Here is a 19,777-nt window from a genome sequence, read left to right on the forward strand (position 1 = left end):
GATGGTGACTTTGTGTGAAGAAGAAAAGTAGTTATAAAATCGTACTAAACAACAATGTCTTTTTCAGCCTCTGAATTGCTCTTTGAACTACTGTCAATTGTACTGGTTTCGATGTTGATATAACGTCTAGCCTCGTATGGCGTTCTCTTGGCAATTCCAACAACCTTCCAGGGCTCTTTAATTGGGCACTGGCCGAATATCTCATCCATCTCCTCAAGAGTTCTTCCTTTGGTTTCAGGATACATGAAGTAAATGATTGGGATAGTCAAAAAGTTGAAGATAGCAAAAATTGTGTATGTGTAACTGTGGATGTTGTTAAACGCAATAGGCGTAATCATGACAACCATGAAGTTGAAAGACCAGTTACCTGCAGTGGTAATGGCATTTGCGGGGGCTCTGATCGATAATGGAGTAAGTTCTGCAGGTAGAAGCCAAGTCATGGCAAGCCATCCAAATGCAAATGCAGAGTTGAACACAAAAAGCATTACTGTAGCACCGATGCCCATGCTAGTTTTGTTGTGTCCCTGCCTGGCAAGTTCCGTAAATACAGTAAGCATTGTCATGGAGAAACATTCAAATACTGAGCCAATCATCATCAAAGCACGTCTACCATATTTTTCAATGGTAAAGAATGGCACAAAGGAGAAGAAAAAGTATTCGGTACCATTACAGGCAGCCATAATACGAGAGTTCAAGGCACTCATACCAATATAAGACTCGAAAATAGTACCGGCATAGTAAGTCACAAGGTTGATACCCGTAAGCTGCTGTAAAATTTGAGAGCAGAGACCCAACATCATTCTATGGAAATTTCTATGCTTCCCTTGGGAGAACAAAGCTTTGCGCATGCTAAGACCCTTTCCGGCTTCTTTCTCTTCAATAAGGGATTGTCTAACTCTGTCAATTTCTCCTAACACGATAGGATCGTTTATGGAAGTGCCTTCAAAAGCGGCAAACACTTTGGCAGCTTCTCTAAAGCGTCCATGTTTGGAAAGCCATCTTGGGGATTCTGGTAAAAAAGGAAGCATCGGTAATATGAGAACAGGAAAGAGAATCTGGAAGGCAATCGGGAATCTGAAACTAACAGATGAATGAATGAAATAAAAAGCAAAGTCTAACCAATAGCTCAAGGCAACACCACCAGTGTTCACAGCACCAAAGAGCATCACTAACTTACCTCTGACGTCTGCCCGGACCGTCTCAGATTCATAAACAGGGATAGATGAAGTGTTTAAACCATTTCCTAGACCTGTGATGACTCTTCCAACAACAAATTGTCCGATAGTAAAAGAAGAGCACTGAATGGCAGCACCAATGGCCATAAGAGCACAACCAAGGAAAATTGATTTTAGTCTTCCATACTTATCACTAAGCCTCAAGTTGACTAAGGCACCAAATAAACAGCCAATCTCATACACTGCAATTACAAATCCCTGGATTGTGGAAGTGTGAGTATCTGGGTGTGTCACTGTATCAATTGATGGGAAAGTGTCTCTGAAACTTGGAAGTGTAAGCAATGAACCCATAACCCCCTGATCATAGCCAAAAAGACAAAATCCAACAGAACCCATCAAGGTTGCCATAAGTTGCAACTTATTTCCTGATACTTTGAGATATGTTGGTATCTCATCCAAATCTGCGAGAACAGAAGTGTCAAAGTTATACAAATCAGATTCGACTTTGTTTTTCCCTTGAATATTATCCTGCTCACAAACTTCTTCCTGGTATTCAGCATGCAAAATTTCTGGCTTCGAGTTATTCATAGTGTTATAAGCCAAGTCAAGTTAAATTGAGCTACGAAATCATAGAGATTATTTTCAGCCTCGATGGCCACCAGTATTTATAGTCTGAAGTTTCGAACCGGTGGTTGTGAGGAATATTGCATAACTATAATTTGTATTGTGTTTTCACCGGTTTCTTTCTTTTGTTATTGAATGTATCTGCAGAATGGAGAAGTGTGACACAGTGATAAAAATTTCTTTTTTAATAACTTCTGCAATTGGAACGTTCTCTTTGCGGCGTTAGCATATTTTAGGAGGTCAGACAATATATTGAAAAAGAAAAGATTTCTCTTTCAGATCACGGCAAAGACGGCATTTACCTGGATTGGTGAAAACTGGTAGCAGCAGAAAAATTATATTGTTTTAAGCTGAGACCCGACTCAGTGTCAATCATTCTTATTGGTCATAGGGCTACTGGTTCGTATTATTGACATCTCCATAAGACAATAGCATAGCCTATTGTCTTTTTTTTAACACTTAGTTGTGGGGAAATTTTGGATGCTGTTTTTTTGTCCTCACACATCTATTCGTTATTGTCAAGCGGTGAGGTTGGGTGACTGCTACCCAATTAAAGCAATGTACAGTGACTTCTCGATCACGGTCACACAACAAACTCTATAAAAGCTGTGCTTTTCGGAACTCCTTTACTGAAATCGATATCAATTGGTAGTTTGATACGGTATGGACATCAGAGGCAGTTCCTGATCGGAAACCAATATTGATGAAAGCCAGAAGATTACCTTCAAATGAAAGGATATAATGGCCCACTAGCCGTGAAGTTATAATTCTGAAACTTTTTGCTAACAACTTTTTTACTTCCTTTATTCAAGATCAGAGTACAGGAATAATCATCTTTGATCCTGACGCCTATGCCCCCTCCCCTTCTTGAAGTTGAATATGTTTACTGAACGATTGAAGGTGATCTATTCCATACCAACTTGAAGCATCACAAAGTGTACAAAGCAAATATTGATGCCGGTCATGGTATTAATTAGGGTGTTTCTTCAGTTGGAGGCTGGCAAGCTCATGGTAATGTATATTAATCCAAAGATTCACTAGAGAATTATGGAACTTTTAACGCAACCATGACTTTCACTGCAGCCCTTCGCTGATAAATTGAGTTTAATAGCTCCTAATTGTCAGGATCTTTTGATCGCTGCTAGCATTTACGCTTTCAAATAACATGTTAGTAGTTCACGAGGATTGTGCAAACCACTGGCTCTAGTGTTGATTACTCCTGCACTGGACCTATATTAAAAGAAGCGGCTATTCGAAAAGGCTTCGACACAGATGTATCTAGTCCTCATTACTCATTTCGTCTCATTAGGTTTTAGGATTTTGAAGAACATGCCTGTGATGTGAACTTGTGAACCTGTGCGACATCAATACCTTTATATTTAGCTATATGCATCCCCTCCTGATCAACGATGCAGAACAAACTAGTGGATTACTTGCAAGTCTTAGGCCTGAAAATATTGGTTCTACGTTTGAGATTACCAAGAAGATGAACCGCACTACTCGTTACCAGGATATTGCTTCTAATTTTTGTTAGCATAATTTGGCCGCTCTTGAAAGCCGGCAAGTAGAGACAAATTAGTATTTTATGAAGTTCGTAAATAGAGAACTAAGAATTTACATCGCTACATCAAGTCTAGAATGATGGTCGCACCACCTACTTTTATGTGCGAAAGCAATAATTTAAATTGAAATGTTGTTAGTTTATTAGAAGATTGGGTGAATTTCTTTTCTAAAATATATATATTCAGCTAGTTCTCTATCCGCAATCTCTCTCAATTCGACTTCTTGGACCAAAACGTTTCTTAGATTATCTCATCTCATCTCACATTTTTCCTACCTTTTAGCTCTGTATCTATCCTCACCTTCACCACTAGATATGCTGGTGATGGTCTTTTTCTTTTTCACACCGGGAACATTCTGGTCTTTTGAAGGGAAATCTAAATTAAGTGTATTTTGATATCTCGCAACGGCAGAGGACACATTTTTAATCTGATGTCTTCCAGTAGGTGTTTTACGACTTCATTTTTTCTTCATGAGTAGTTGCATTCCAGTAAAATCCGAAAAAACGATTTTCTATTGTTGGCGTGAATATGCATATGAATATGCATATGTACCCCACAAAATATTTTTGGCCGAACGTAGTCATTGAATTGTCCCGCATATAAGGAAGACTAAATTTTGACGGCTATCGGACGGTACAAGAATGATGGGAAAAGGGCATACGGACTTGGATGGTGGCCGCTGGCAACCCCCTTCTAAACATAAGTAAGTATACTTAAATTCTCTATCGTAAAAAGATATTGAAAATGGCTATTGACAACCTTTGGATGGTCTACGGGTTTGTAAATCAGCTGGTGCAGAATATCAATATTTTGTTTTTGTAAAGGTCCGATCATATATATAATAATAGGGAATCTAATACTTTTGCTACTGAGTTTCGAGCACAGATAGGTACCTCTGCTGTTAACCAGACCACCTATTATCAGAATAATTTTCATGCATTATGGACCATGAGGTATATAGCAGCTCCAAATTGAGTCTATAATTACTTCCTCGCCTATTTCGTTGGACTGTTATGGAAGTCCGTTCAAGCCCTGACAGGATATTTATTTTCTCAATGAAAATCCGCAGTTAACTTCATATCAGGTATAATTCGTACAGGGCAGAAATGGGTCTTGTGTACATCACTGCTGAGTCCTTTCAAAGTACTTGCTGATCCGATCTTGATCATCATAATAAAATTTGACCAACCTCTGGGTCAATTCTTCATACTTGGGCTTAGTATTATCATCAGTTCTCTCTCCTCTGACATGCAAATCCTCGTTCAACCATTTTAACGCAAGTGGGTAGAAACTCTTGATTTTATTTATAACGACATGAGATCTTCTCTCCTGTCTTTCCATCTTTGCATCTTCCTTCAATTCTGTTTCCTCAACAGGTCTTTCGGCGCCATTGATAAAGTCAATATCCTCTGGACGGTACTTCTTAACAATAATTCCACCATTCAAGTGAACAACTTGAGTAGGCCACTCTCCCAAGCCATCAAAAATGTGGGTAGCATAAACTATAGTACAGTTTCTTTGCTCAGTTTCTTTTTTAAGAAATTCAAGTAGCCTGTATCTGACCAAAACATCTAAGTCCACAGTGACCTCGTCCAACAATAGCAAATCCCAAGGCTTCAATAGTCCCATGCATAGTTGTACACGTCTACGCTCACCGTCCGAGCATTGATTCATCCTCCAAGTGATGTCAATATCCAACATATTGATAAGCATCTCTCGCCTTTGTTTGTAGAAGTTACCACCTACGGATTCAACCAACACTGTCACCGGAATATCTCTTTTAGTGATCTCGTTATTTGCCCATTCAGTACCCAAATATGTGACAATCTGGCTGCCTCTGTCAACCATGTCGAAGGGATCCTTACCGTTTAGCAAAACTATACCGTCATTGATCAAACGTTGACCCGCCAAAATCTTGAGTAGAGTAGATTTGCCCGCACCATTAGGACCCACAAGAAGCATCCTAGACCCTCTCTTCAAGGTTATATTAATGTCAAATAGTCCGATTCGAGAATTCGGATACCTATAAAATAAGTTCTTTGTGTAAATTGAGGGAACTTCAGTCATGATCGTTTAAATATGAAGAGTACAATAAGGAGTAAGTATCTGTTGTACAACGTGAATTAGTGATCTCTTTTTCCACTCTTCAAGAAAATCGAAGTCCGTCTGAAATTTAGAAACAGTTTTTTTCCTTTTCTGAGTTGAACTGAAAGTTCACTAATTCCTGTTTACTTAAATTGGATTGATAGTCAAGATAATGACGTCAAGTGATCATATCTTTGAAGAAGATGTCGACAAGATGATTGAAGAGAAGCAAAAGGAGGAAGATGAGGAGATGGATGAGGAGAGTGATGGAGAGGAAGAAGTTGATGAGGTAGAGAGGGGTCGAGAAGGAGAAGACGAAGGAGAAGAAGAAGACGAAGAAGAAGAAGACGAAGAAGGAGAAGGAGAAGGAGATGGAGAAGGAGAAGGAGAAGGAGAAGGAGATGGAGAGGGAGAAGGAGAAGGAGAAGGAGAAGGAGAGGGAGAAGGAAAAGGTAAAGGTGAAGAGGACGAAGGGGATGACGAAGATGATGCTAGGAAGGGAGAAGCTGAGGGAGATGAGCTGGATGAAGGAAAAGAAGAGGAAGAGGAGGACGAAGAAGAAGAAGAAGAAGAAGAGGAAGATGATGATGACGGTGGCAGAGAAGAAGATGAGGGTAATAGTGATGGTGAAGTTGACACGGAAGACGATACAGACGATGTTGGAGGCTCTGATGATGTCGAAGGGACAGGTGAAAGTAGTACAAAAACGACTGATACGAAGTATGATGCACAGCCCCCCGATACTTCTAAGCGATCAGAACCGGGGTCTGCTAAAATTGCTACTGACATAACGGAGCAAAGTGATTCGACGGAACTAATCGAAACAGTAGAACAAAGCAAATTTGCTGACCGGAAGAATGCAAAGAAAACCGAGAGTCTAGAGCCAGGAGTTCATGGAAAGACCAGCCAAACGGAAGAGAAGGATCTCAGCTCTTCTGTTGAGGATAATTCAGATCTTACGGCGCGTCAAAAGCTAGTAAGAGACGCATCTAAGGTGAACGTAACTGAAATTCTTCCCCTGGTAGCCATTCCTTATTCGTTTCCCGTTCATTCTTTAGCTTTTAGTAAGGGTCCTAAATGGATGTTTACCGGAGGAGAAGACGGTCTTATTAGGAAGTACGATTTCTTTGGATCTGTGGAGGGAAAGTCCCCGTTGACTGTGGCTCAGAGGCATCAGTTAGTTGATTCGATAGCGTTTGGGGGAATGATCTCATCCTATTGGGAGAACGAACAACCCTACTATAAAGAGGAACTATTGAAAGAGTTGGTGAAGGAACAACAAACAAAAGGTAAGGGAGGACGGACTAAGAAAATGGACATTAATTCAATTACATTATACGAGCCTCGGCTGTCGCCAGTATATTCTTTGGCTGCACAATCGGATGCGTTTTGGTTGTTAAGCGGATTGAAGAGCGGAGGAATAGCCTTACAGTCTACTAGGTCGAATGAAGGCTGTATACAGTATTACTTCAAAAATGGTCTCGGAGAGCATCAGCACAGCAGTGCAGTGTCGTGTCTAAAATTGAACTCTACGGATGACAAGTTTTTAAGTGGTTCGTGGGATAAAAAGATCTTGCAATGGGATCTCAACACCGGTGCATGCACTGCTGTTTTCAACAAGTCAACGGGACAGGTGTCGAGTATTGATTGCAGGCCAATTGTTGGTATCGATATACCTCTTTTGAAAGATGATGATGCAGGCGAGGATATGGATTCGAAGCCAGATAAAGACGCCGCTGAGGATGATGAAGATAGCACAAAGGGCCAGATTAAAAAAGATCTCGCCATGGACTCCAAGACCACACTCCAGAAAGGACGCTATGAAGGTGTTATTAGGTCAGACAATGTGTTTGTATCGTCATCTATTAACGGCATAGTGAATATCTGGGATGTGAGGATGCCGGAAGAAAGTAATCAGGTCGGAACTATAGGGCTTCATAATGAGACGAGCCCGTGGTGTATGTCGGCCATATGGTCTGTGGACGGAAACTCGATCTTTGCTGGAAGAAGAAACTCCGTCGTGGAAGAATATGATGTGAGAAACTTGAAAAAATATAAGGACGTTCTTCGGTTTCCTTTGGCCTCTGGACCAATCAGCTGTGTTCGCTCTCTTCCCAATAAAAATTACCTACTCTGCGGTTGTGAAGACAATATTAGGCTGTACGATCTTCGACTCTCTGACTACCACCAGGGAGAAGAAGACAGGTCCTATGATCATCATCGTGATCACCATCATCATAAGAGGAGAAGAAGAAAAGTGCCGTTTATGATTGTTCCGGGACATAATGGAGGAGTTTTGAGTGATATGTACGTAGATCCAACCTCCAGGTTTGTGGTCAGTGCTAGTGGTAATAGGGGATGGCACGGAAAGGCCAGCGATTATGTCTTTATCTACGAGATCCAGAAGGCATGATATGGAGGCATAGTCAACAGTTAGCAAGAGTGCGTCTCTCTCCGCCTGGGGTATTCGCGACTTTTCACGTCTCGTAGTCTTAGCGGTGTCCGCCCGCTCCCTCCCGATTTTACCCCGCAATTTTCTAGTTTTTTTTTCAGAGCCTCATCTCCGACCTTTTTTCTTTCCTTTCTGCCTCAAATGCATCGATGACCGCATAATTCTTATAGGTAAGATGTGGTAAACTTTACGTACTGAGATGCACTGAAGAGGAGATATTCAACACAGTATATATGTTAAGATGGCGAAGTATAAATAAGAGGAAAGATATCCTTCCGGAAGCTGAAATAGGTACCAGCCATTATATACCTGCGTTGACATTACTCGGCCTAATACACTGTATTTGGCATAAGATTTTCGCAATCACCGTTTGTCCCAGATTTCAGCTCCCCTCAATTGAAGTCTCATTTTAGTACAAATAGAATCCACATTTCTTCATATTCATCTGCTGATTTTTTTTATCTATGACAATGATTCTCATTCATACACCCTTTCACTTGAAGACAGCAATTTTCAAAAGTCCTCTTTTCCAAAAGATGCCTGCCTTACTTTATTCAACATCGACGAAGGGTGATTTATTCAAGTACCAGGACAGCCTTCCTTCGCTACCTGTTCCTCCATTGGAGCATACGTTGACATTATATAAGAAGTCCATCGTTCCTTATTATCCAATGGGTCAGCAGGATCCAAACTACTTGAAGTCTTGTAAAATAATAGATGAATTCGGTAAAGAAAAGGGATCTCAGTTACAAAGACGTTTGCTTAAATTCTCTAAGGGTCATAGAAACTGGTTGAGCCATATTTGGGATGAATACGCCTATCTTGCATACAGAGACCCTGTGTCTCCATTTGTCTCCTATTTTTTTTCTCACAAAGATCTTAATACCTTCATTGGTAAGGATCAAATCTTGAAGGCTTCGGCACTTTCTTTTCAAATACTTAGATTCATGGAAGCCATTGAAAAGGAAGCATTGGAGCCTGAGCTTATTAAAGGTAATCCTTATTGTATGGAGAGCTTCAAGTGGATGTTCAATAATTGCCGTGTTCCCAAATTACCTGCAGACGATACTGTGAAGTTTAGGCCGGAAGAAAATAGGTTTATGACAGTGATTAGCAATGGTTATATTTACAAGTTGCACCATCACAACCCTGATACTTGCGAAATACTTGCTCCTGCAGATCTCTATGCAGGCATTGATGCTATTTATGAAGACGCACATAGCAAGCCCCCTTGCAAGAATCCGGTTGGGATTTTGACCTCATCCAACAGAGATGTGTGGGCTCAAAACTATAGCGAATTATGTAAGAATCCTGTCAACACAATGTCTCTCGAGCAAATTCAAAGATCCTCATTTGTACTCTGCCTCGATGATAACTTTCCGTCTACGGTGGCAGAGAAAAGTCGCAACTGCTGGCACGGAAATGGGTTCAACAGATGGTTTGACAAACCTGTGGAGATCTTTGTGGCCAAAAACGCAAGCTCTGGATTCCTTGGAGAGCATTCTAAGATGGACGGTACCCCAACTTTAAGAATGAATGATTGGGTTGTTAAACAAGTGTCTAAAATGAGTGCTGAAGACTTCGAGACAGGACCACAATCTGAGCATGGAATTAGCTACTCAGAGTTGAAGTTTGAAATCAATCCTACTATGATGGCAGCTATCTCTAAGGAGTTGGCCACTTTTAACAATACTGTCAACTCGTTAGACATCAATGTCTGGCACTACTTTGGAGTAGGTAAAGACCAAATCAAACAGTTCAAGACTTCTCCCGATGCTTTCATTCAGATGCTTATACAATTGGCATATTACAAGTACACTGGAACCGTAAGACCAACCTACGAAAGTGCCTCCACTAGAAAATACTTTAGCGGTAGAACAGAGACCTGTAGATCGGTGTCTGAGGAGTCTTTAAAGTTTGTAAGAGACTGGGAAGATCCAACAAAATCTTTAGCAGAGAAGACTGCCTCTTTCAGAAAGGCCATCACTGCTCATGTTCAATATATCAAGCAAGCAAGCGATGGCCTTGGAGTCGACCGTCATCTCCTTGGATTAACTCAAATGCTCACTAAGGAAGAGGAAAAGCCCGCTATTTTTACTGATCCAATATTTTCATACTCTCAGCATTGGTACGTATCCACGTCACAATTGAGCTCCTCTCAGTTTAACGGTTATGGGTGGTCTCCCGTTGTTCCTGAAGGATTTGGTTTGGCATATATGATCAACAAAGATTGGTGCCATGTCAATATCACGGTTTTCAAGAACAATCCTTTGGGACTAAGAGCTGACGTTATGGCATACTATCTTACCGAGTCTATGAATGAACTAAAAGAAGTCCTTTCCAGGGAACCTATCAAGGCCAAACTATGAGTATATGCTGGTATATTGAGAAATGTATTCTTTTTGTTTTTGTTTTTAGGGCTGTGCCCAAGGATTTAAAAAAAATTAATTTTAAACGTTTGAAGAAATGTAGGACTTTTGTTTTTTCATAAAACTCTTTTTATAGGGCTTCTTTATGGTAATGGACTCATTCAAATCTAAAAATAGTCGTGAGGCTACTATAAACTCAGTGAATAAGTCACTTATAACTTACTTACCGTCAGTATCGACAGTACTGGGTTCAAGTGAGGATATTCGCAGTGGAAAAGAGTATGCCAGTCTTTTAGCATCGTCATCGGGCAGCAGTTACAAATCGGGTGCCTCAGAGATTGCAAGAATAAGCAAGCAGGCTAACAACATAAAGAAAAGCCGAAGTCAAAGGATGAAAATGAAGAATAAGCTCAAAAAGCAGAGGCATCAAGTGATGCAGAAGAATAGAGAGTTCCAAAGCAGAGTCGAAAAGCTTGGAAGGTTAGCCATTGGAGATACTAAAGAAATGGAAGAACTTGTGGATCAGAATTTGGAAAGATTAAAGAAATTAGAGCCAGAAAATGAGGAGCAGATCAAGATGTTGGAGAAAGAGGTACTAGACTTAAAGTATGGTAGTGAGTCAAGAAGTGGAGGAGCAGGAAGGAGGAGAAGAAAGACAGCAGAAACAAATCTGGAGGGTGAGAGTAAACAGCAGATTGAATTCAAGTCGAAAGTTGAGAAAGGGCTCATTAGTGTTCCTGGTCTTACTCCAGGATTGGCACCTGTCGGAGAGTCCGATGAAGATGATAGCGAATCAGATGAAGATGAGCAGACCGCGGGAACGGACGACATACTTTCGGGTTTTAAAGACGATTTCAACGAGTATCATTAACTTAGATATCTAATTGTACACTATATATACATGTCCCTCACTTTTTCCCCCTTCCTTGAGACCGTTCATCTGGATCGAGAAGCTTTCCACCATTCTCAAAAGGTGCATCTTTCCTGGCATCGTCTATCAGATGATCGATGCCCTGCTTCTTCATATGAATATCGAGGCACTTTTTATAATCTTCCCAAAAATCGACGCACTCATTATGAAGGCCCTCTCCTTTCAAGAATTTCTCCGAGTACCATTGGTTAAAGCAGGAATCGTACTTATGTTTGAGTTCTGTACACTCTGGAGCAAATGATGTCGACATCAGGTTTCCCATAATAAAGAATTTGCAAAAAGAAAGCTATAATACCTTCAACAGGAGGTTATTTAGAGGGTAAATTTTAGAATTGATCAAGGAAAAAATACTAGTATAGAATTATTGCGAATATAGTAAAACATGAAATTTATTATCTAGTAACCATACAAAAGGTTGACAATCCGGCCCTTCCATCCCTTAGGCGGTAATGGTTTAAGCTCACCGATGTTCTCTAAATACTTCTCATGAGCTTCGACTTCATCCATACCGGTAACGAGGTCAGCATTCTCTGGTCTGACGAATTTTGTACGCTTGATAACCTTCCATACAAGGAATAAGAAGATATCAACAAATATCATGATGTAAGAAAATAAGAAAGAGGAAACGTCCCAGGATTCTGGCAAGAAAACGTAGTAACCTTGGGCACCAAGCATACAAGTGACTAAAAAGAGGCCAAACCAAGCCAAGTAAGGCTGGTACCAGCCCTGGAACTTGAATTCATCTCTGCTGATACCTTGCGCATTGACACACTTTCTAAATTGAATATAGGTGGCCAATATGATCAGATAGTTGAGCATTTGAGAAGCGGTAACCAAGTTGATAATCCAATCAAGGACCACACTGGCACCTTCACCTAGTTGCAAATAAGAAAGGCAGGCCCAGACCAATGAGGCAAGCACAGCATAGATTGGCACACCATTTTTATTACAATAGGCAAAGATTCTTGGAGCTTTACCATCAACAGCCATACCATATAATGATCTGGAAGCACAGTAGGTAAAGTCGTTACCACCGGAAAAGGAGGTAAGTAGAAGAACAACGTTAACGATGTCCGGAAGCACGGAAATTTGTAGGTTCTTCATGGCCACAGTAAATGCGCAAGAACCGGCACCGGGAGAACCGTTTTCAATTGCTGCCAAAAGAGTAGGATTGTCATACTCAACACAAGTACCAGTAGCAATGGCACAGCCAAAAAAGAAAATTGCAATACGGTAGAAAACGGACTTATAAGCGTTAGGAAGCACAGCCCTTGGGTTCTTAATCTCAGAAGCACACATACTGATATACTCAGGTCCAGCCATTAAGAAGGAGTATGTAATAACAGAATCCAAGAAACCCTGGAATCTACCATTGGCACCTGTACCAATGTATTCAACCATGGGAGTAGACCAATAACGGAAACCGTATCTATCGTGCATAGGATTTAAGCCTAACATAGTGAAGAAGACAAATAAAATCATGGCGATGGCGAGTAAGATCTTGCAAATACCAAGATAAAACTCGACTTCTGCATAACATCTCACAGTACTCAAGTTAATGAGGAAGTAAAGAATAATAATAATAGTGAATGGAATAGCGGCGGAAAAGTCATCTCTCCAATAATGAATCAAACTATTGAACAAAGTCATCTCAAATGGAACCAACGAGCCTTGAAGTACCCAGAAGTTCCATCCAGCCATAAAGCCAAAAGCATCGTCGATACACCTTTGACCAATGGAAATGAAAGGGGAAGGAATGGGCATATAAACCACCATTTCTCCACAAGAAATATTGACAATCAAAACCGGAATGGCCCAAAAAATGCAACCTAAAAGTAACGAAAGAGGACCACATTTAGACAAGGTTTTGGAGGTGTTGACAAACATACCAACACCTAAAGTACCACTCAAGGCAATCAACTGAAGTTGACGATTTGAAAGAAGACGATGCGTGCGACCCTGTTCGTACTCTCTGTACTCTTTGGTAACTTCTTCTGCATTAGAAACGGTGACTTCCACAGAGCCATTCTTCTTCTCCGTATCAAACGCTTCAGGAACAGTCGAACCGGCACTAGAACCGGTACCTATTGCCTGTTGTGATTCCGTGACATGAGGAGCACCTCTTCCAGCAGTACCAACAGCCTTAACAGGCGACACAGGAATGAACACATCTTTCAAGAAGGATGCAGTCTTATGTGTAAATGACATATCGGTGAACAATAATCAGATAGGTCGATAAGCAAAGATCAAAAGGCAAGAAATCATTAAAGAACTTCTCATGTATTTATATCGAGAAACTGACGATCATCGCATTTGATATTTTCATCTTCTTTCTTTTTTCAGCATTAAATCTTGATAACGAACATAGATAAAGAGATACCTGGGGGATAAAGAGAAAAAAAATAATGAAACCTGAAAAAAAAAGAAACGAAAGAACAAAAAACCAGACTAGGATCAAATGCCGCAAGATGTGCTGTTTCTACGGCAGTGCTATTTATCGAAGCATCACCTAAGCGGAATATATCTCCCCCTGAGACCATTGGTATTTGACATGGAAGTCGTTAGTACCTTTATCGTTCTTCCTATTGCTTTCAGCATTCAGTTCTGAAGACATGCGAGGCTCTAAAAAGTTTTTTCTTGGTTCAGCAGTCTGACAACTCTTTTGCCGTTCTATTTGCAGGTCACCTTTGCTGACTACTCAGATTTGAATGCCTAACTCTTTATCGAAGTCTGAATCCGAGTCTCTGGTTGGGCAGAGTTTGGTTATCGTACGGAATTTTCCCGCGGCTGTACCATGAATGGGCTTTGTCACAAAGGAATTTTTCGCACTGGAACATTACTTGTTAATAGGGTAGCGCGAAAATTGGAAAAACCTTGCCGTTTAGAGTAAGAAATGGCGATAGCGCTTAAGCCGTCTCTCGATGGGTTTCCCGAATAATAGTTAGGGTTGCCTCCAAAATTGCCTCCAGATTAGAAGCCATCTTGACCTCCATATCGAACTTCCTATTTTTATACTCTGCCGCAATTGGATCGTCATAGTAATTTCCAAAATGGGCGGGCAACCTTTTACGGATTCTTATCGCAGTCTGTATGAGTTCAAATTTCGAGCTAAATGGATACTCAGTCCGAGGTGATGGTAGAGTGCCATCTCTAACTATGCTTAGCGGGTTATGATCGCTGTCTTCGGCCCGTGTTAAGAATCAGCACCGATCGCTAGTGGCTTCCTCTTCATTTCATACTTGAAAGTCTTATCTTAGGATCGTATTGGTGACCATGGAAATCCATAAAATACTTTCAAGGTATATCAAAAGGAAGCATTATAATATCCATTTTAGAGAAAACATGGGGGAAGATGAAGCCGTGCATTTAAACGGAGATTGATCTCATCCCTATTATCACCAAGAAATTAGATATTATTTGGTGTACGGGCGTATCATCACGTGCGACCGTTGTTTCGTTCGTCGTCAATGATTTGCGTCATCGACTTTTTTTTCTTCTCTTCGACTATACTGGTTCTACGGATCTGACAACTCCCCTCTCCCTCGTTTCCACACTCCATTTTTTCACTAATAGTGTCCTGCTAACGCGTTTCTTCTCACCCCTTTCATTTAATCTTCTTTTGTAATAAACCCTTAAAGGGGTCTGCTGTGTCCAACGCGCTAATCTGCATTAATCTGCATTTATATTTTTTCTGGGCGGCTCAATATCTCTTCTCCAAGCGCGTGTCCTAATTCTAACCTATCTAACCCATAATCGTTCATCAATAAATAGAGGCAAGGTCTAGTCAGTTCTAATCTGAGCAAGATTAAACAGGTACGATAAATTTTTCGTAGAAAGCCAAATCTTGACTTCACTTTTATTCTTATACTTCGTTGTCTTCCCTCTCTTTTGAAACTATCTCGCCGCTACCAAATATAAACGCGCTTGGTAATCACCTTCCAAGATTTCCTATTCGAGTTAAATTCTTAAAATTATCCTTTGTGCGCTGAGTGAAACTTTTTTTTCTTCTTTTTTCCCTCTTTCTTTGATCTCTTTTTGTCCCTTTGGGGAAAAATTGGTGCTGTTTTCCATTTGTGTCTTACTGCATCTGGTGGTTGTTTTTTTGTTCTTGTTCTTTTCTAATCACCTTTTCCCTTCATCAGTATTGCTTTCTTCACACTCCTTCACTCCTATTCTTCTTCTTATCCTTCACTTTCCTTAGTCCTCACATTTCGTTTTCGGGATAAGTAAAGCTGGGTAGTATTTTGCAGCTCAGCAGGTCAGATCAAAGTTGTTCATTCATTCGTCCACTAGCTCATTCGATCTTTCTCTCATTTATCCACGTTCAATCACTTGCTTACTTCCTTCTCTACCTATCCATTCGTTCGTTTATCAAATGTTCCACGTACTCTCATTTTTATATCTAGTGGCTCATATTGGCATCTTGGTTACTGCTACCCCTATTGTGGGTTTACCATTCAACGAGCAGCTACCTGATGTGGCCCGCGTTGGCGAGGACTATTATTTCGCCTTGAATAGTGATACAATTGAGTCAGATAACACTGGGGAGTCTGTTACATACTCTGCCAGCGGTTTGCCGTCTTGGCTGACATTCGATGCCACCTCTTTGGTGTTTACGGGCACTGCAGAGAATGCCACAAACATCACTTTCACTATCACAGGTACTGATTCTACCGGTTCGGTAGATGAGGAGTGTCAGCTTGTTGTCTCTGAAGATGCTGGCCCAAGACTAACCTCCGAGACATCTCTCTATGAGCAGTTGGCTCAATCAGGAAATACCAATGGTTATGACGGTATTGTTCTCCAACCCAATGAGGATTTCAGTATCAAGTTCGATAACGACACTTTTGAGATGGGCTCTGGCTCCGGTGGTAGTATTGTTTCATATTACGGTAGATCTGCCAATAGAACTTCTCTTCCTATTTGGTGCCAGTTCGACGACGATACTCTAACATTCTCCGGTACCGCTCCGACAGTTAATGCTGTTGATGCTCCAAGTCAGGAGTTTGATCTTGTTCTCATTGCGACTGACTATATTGGTTATACTGGTGCTTATGGTGCCTTCCATATCGTGGTTGGTGGTCACTACCTAATTTCCAAGGTTGAATCTCCTATCATAATCAATGCCACTGCCGGTAAAGAGATATCTCAAGAGATTCCCATCGATTCCGTTTATTTGGATGGTCAACAAATTTCTTCAACTAATATTTCTTCCGTTGATTTGTATGAAGGCCCTAGCTGGGTCTCTATTTCTGATAATGATACTTTGGCTGGTACAGTTCCCGATGATATTCTATCAAATACTTCGTTGAATGTTACGGTTACCGACATATATGGAGATTCTATATTTATCTCCTTTGATGTTGACGTCCTCGATCAGGTGTTCGCAATCGGCACTTTCCCAGAAGTTAATGCGACTAGAGGAGAATTCTTCAAATATACCATTGATAGTGACGATTTGATGCATGCAAATTCCACTAACCTTACCGCCACGTACGAAGATGCCAACTGGTTAAATTTCTACTATTCCAACAATACTTTCAACGGTTGGGTTCCTAAAGATTTTGAATCAGTTGACGTTACCGTGAATGGAACTCTGGGAGATTTGACCGATTCCAGAGAGTTCACTATTGAAGGAATTGGTAAAGTTTCTTCCTCTTCCTCTAGTTCCAGTTCCACGGCCTCTTCCACCCCAACTTCTGTCTCTTCTTCTACCGTCAGTCCTACGCCTACGAGTTCTTCCTCAAGTAAGAAGTCCTCTGATACGACTAGGAACCTCGCTATCGGTTTGGGTGTTTCTCTCCCTCTCGCTGCCATTATAGCTGGTATCTTATTCTTCTTCTGCTGCTGGAAGCGCAGAAAATCTCAAAAGGATACGGATGAAGAACAAGATGGAGGCCCTGTGAATAAATTTCCAACCAACGATACGTTGAGTAATGATGGTGGTGCCGCTGCCGGATTGGTTGAAGAGAACATGCTAAAACTTGACGGCGGTTCGGCTTCATCGGTTTCTTCATCTGCCACCGATGTGGATAGTGATGGAGAAAAACAAGGGCAGATGCACACACCGTATGGCGTGATAACAGGTGATGGAAGCAATAATAACAGTTCAGATTCCAAGGGGGCAGTTAGAAATTCTTGGAGAAAGAACTCTACGAGGTCAAAATCCAATTGGAAGCCAAGAGATTCGTTAACATCTCTCGCCACTGTTACTACTAATGATCTATTGACAATGAACGTTGTCGATGATCCAAGCTTACAAAGAAGATCACAGATGAATTTACTTCTTCGGCATAATAGTAATGCCCTTAGCAACAACAATCTAAGCAACACAAAACTGATACCAAGCTATAGAAACAGTCGTGTGGCTAGCATTGCTAATCGTGATAGTGGCAGTATCAAACACAATAAAAACAACAACAGCACCAACATTGGGAGGAACAATAGTTCAGATTACTTCAGCTCAGAACCTTCGTCAAATATAGAACTTCTTGATTCGAATAGTTCAGCTTCAAACTCGAAGAATAACATTACTTCTTTCGGTGATAAGAACACGCACTCAGAACAGAAGTTGGCTCCAATTAGAGATTTTTCAGGGAACTCAGGCTCCACAGGGTCGGCAAAGTTGATGGATTTTCAAGATAGGGCGTCGATAGAAAAGACCAGTGCTACTCCGTTAAACACTGACAACAGATCGTACCACGGTGTGATTGAGTGAAATGGTTCTAGTAACTATCTCTCTTTTTCTTTCCGCTTGAAAGGTATTACGATTACGATTTTTTACGCTTTTACTTTGTGTTTTCCTTGATGAACCCACCGCTTGTATTATTAGTTTACCAATTCAGTTCGTATTGTTAATAGCAAAAAGTACTTTAAAAAAAATAATAAATAGAATGATAAATAGATAAGTTAGTATGCCATCTCGCCATTGAGCTTCAATTGTTGGGCATATGCTGCGGTCTCGTAAGCTCTTCTTCTTCCTTCCACATAATCGATCATCTCCTCATAGCTAACCGGAATCACAGAAGAGTATCCTGGTTGATCGAAAACACCAGAGGTATCTCTAGGAACAAAGAATGAATAAACAAACTTTCCACTCTCAATGTAGTGTTTGGAGTCACTCAATGATCTGATCTTGGTGCTCACCTTGACTTGTATCAAAGTTCCTGGAACACTAATAAGTTCGTGAGGATCCTCACTAAGGCCGTTCGCAGCTGTATCGTAATCATTCAGTAAGCCGTTCAATTGTGCTGATGAAGGTGCGTCTTCTTTCGTCTCATGTACGTGCTCCGTATAACAAACTTCCGCATTCATGAATAGAACACAGCCAACTGGGACTGGAGCCTGAAAAGTGGTGTTGTCTAAAGAAACGAACCTAGGAGCGGCTCTAGAGAATGCGCCAGCTGCACAATAAGCCAATTCAAAGGTTTGTCTAAGCAAATAGCCACCAAAAATAATACCGTTCCTATTTCTGTACTGCGGCTGCTGAATTTGCGTAGAGTTGAGACGTGTATCTCTCATAAAGGAGACGTTCTCAGGCCTTTTCTCCAACGATTCCGCTGCCTTTCCCGCTGTAAATAGGCTATGTATCATCTTAGACTCAAAGTCAGTCGGAGGTACCTTGTTCAAGTTCTCCGATTTGGCACGCATTTTCTTGGCTGCATTATGAGACTCGGCACGTTTGTAATCTGCCCATTCTCTCTCCGTAGTTGGAAGAATCTTGTTAATGGCATGCGCTTTGTGAGTGATGGGGTTTCTGGCGGCAAAAGTGAAGTTGGCAGAAATAAAGCACTTCTCAGCGTCAGATATCACAATGTCCGTAGTAATATTGGCGGGAATTGATCCCGAGTAAGCGAGACCCTTTATGCATATCTCCATCGTGGAACGTCCGGTGTAGGTGACAAAGCCAACGAGGACAAAATTGAACTTGTCAATCTCATCAATCTTCTTTGTAACATAAATTCTGTCAATAGAGGCGGTAACATTCATGGGTTCAGCAGGCTTACAATGTCTGGAAGCGACTCTTCCGGCAAGAGCATCCAAATCCTGAAACAGATGACCGAATCTAAGTCTCCCTGGAGCATTTATGTAAAAATCCCTTAAGAATATGTCATCTTTGAAAGGAAGGCACACATAAGAAAAAGAATCTGAGCGCGTCTTGTCAGTTATTGCAGTAGTCTTGACGTCATCCAATGTGTCTGAGTCACTCATTTTACCCTCTTTAATTCTTTCGGAACGCTTCTGGAGGATCTCCCACCAAGTCAGTCTATTCTTGGATTGTAAACGTTTTTGGAAATCAACAGCATCCGATAGAACGGTCGAGGTAGCATCGGCAGCATCCTCGGGATTTGGGGATTCCTCATTGAACTTGGTGGCAGATCGGTATCTGACAGAAGTAGATGATACTTGCCTAATCGTTTTGGCGATGGCATAACTACTCTTAAACCATGAATGCCTTAAAGTGAGATTTGGTAGAGACCTGAACATTGTATAACGAAAGATGTTTGAGAGAAAATAAATGTAGAGGACACAGATAGTAAAAGGAAAAAGAAGGGCTTTAATTTCATTCTGTTGATATG

At 41.0% G+C, this 19,777-nt stretch overlaps 8 protein-coding genes across 8 annotated transcripts; 4 read left to right on the plus strand and 4 right to left on the minus strand.

The window, feature by feature from the left end:
- Positions 1 to 44: 44 nt before the first annotated feature.
- FOA43_000486 (uncharacterized protein) lies at positions 45 to 1,763 on the minus strand (the record flags this gene model as incomplete). Its single annotated transcript, XM_038920817.1, has 1 exon — positions 45 to 1,763. One exon carries the CDS (start codon positions 1,761 to 1,763, stop codon positions 45 to 47), a length of 1,719 nt encoding a protein of 572 aa, XP_038776745.1.
- Positions 1,764 to 4,483: 2,720 nt separating this feature from the next.
- FOA43_000487 (uncharacterized protein) lies at positions 4,484 to 5,428 on the minus strand (the record flags this gene model as incomplete). The annotated part of the gene is made up of 1 exon (XM_038920818.1): positions 4,484 to 5,428. The coding sequence occupies one exon, from the start codon at positions 5,426 to 5,428 to the stop codon at positions 4,484 to 4,486; it is 945 nt and encodes a 314-aa protein (XP_038776746.1).
- A 190-nt stretch (positions 5,429 to 5,618) lies between these two features.
- On the plus strand, positions 5,619 to 7,859 carry FOA43_000488 (uncharacterized protein; the record flags this gene model as incomplete). Its single annotated transcript, XM_038920819.1, has 1 exon — positions 5,619 to 7,859. One exon carries the CDS (start codon positions 5,619 to 5,621, stop codon positions 7,857 to 7,859), a length of 2,241 nt encoding a protein of 746 aa, XP_038776747.1.
- A 575-nt stretch (positions 7,860 to 8,434) lies between these two features.
- On the plus strand, positions 8,435 to 10,267 carry FOA43_000489 (uncharacterized protein; the record flags this gene model as incomplete). Its single annotated transcript, XM_038920820.1, has 1 exon — positions 8,435 to 10,267. One exon carries the CDS (start codon positions 8,435 to 8,437, stop codon positions 10,265 to 10,267), a length of 1,833 nt encoding a protein of 610 aa, XP_038776748.1.
- A 151-nt stretch (positions 10,268 to 10,418) lies between these two features.
- Positions 10,419 to 11,138, plus strand: FOA43_000490 (uncharacterized protein; the record flags this gene model as incomplete). The annotated part of the gene is made up of 1 exon (XM_038920821.1): positions 10,419 to 11,138. One exon carries the CDS (start codon positions 10,419 to 10,421, stop codon positions 11,136 to 11,138), a length of 720 nt encoding a protein of 239 aa, XP_038776749.1.
- A 456-nt stretch (positions 11,139 to 11,594) lies between these two features.
- On the minus strand, positions 11,595 to 13,406 carry FOA43_000491 (uncharacterized protein; the record flags this gene model as incomplete). Its single annotated transcript, XM_038920822.1, has 1 exon — positions 11,595 to 13,406. One exon carries the CDS (start codon positions 13,404 to 13,406, stop codon positions 11,595 to 11,597), a length of 1,812 nt encoding a protein of 603 aa, XP_038776750.1.
- Positions 13,407 to 15,573: 2,167 nt separating this feature from the next.
- Positions 15,574 to 17,916, plus strand: FOA43_000492 (uncharacterized protein; the record flags this gene model as incomplete). Its single annotated transcript, XM_038920823.1, has 2 exons — positions 15,574 to 16,840; positions 17,096 to 17,916. 2 exons carry the CDS (start codon positions 15,574 to 15,576, stop codon positions 17,914 to 17,916), a joined length of 2,088 nt encoding a protein of 695 aa, XP_038776751.1.
- Positions 17,917 to 18,107: 191 nt separating this feature from the next.
- Positions 18,108 to 19,685, minus strand: FOA43_000493 (uncharacterized protein; the record flags this gene model as incomplete). The annotated part of the gene is made up of 1 exon (XM_038920824.1): positions 18,108 to 19,685. One exon carries the CDS (start codon positions 19,683 to 19,685, stop codon positions 18,108 to 18,110), a length of 1,578 nt encoding a protein of 525 aa, XP_038776752.1.
- Positions 19,686 to 19,777: the final 92 nt, after the last annotated feature.

Source organism: Brettanomyces nanus, chromosome 1, assembly GCF_011074865.1.
Source record: "Brettanomyces nanus chromosome 1, complete sequence".
NCBI lineage: Eukaryota > Fungi > Ascomycota > Pichiomycetes > Pichiales > Pichiaceae > Brettanomyces > Brettanomyces nanus.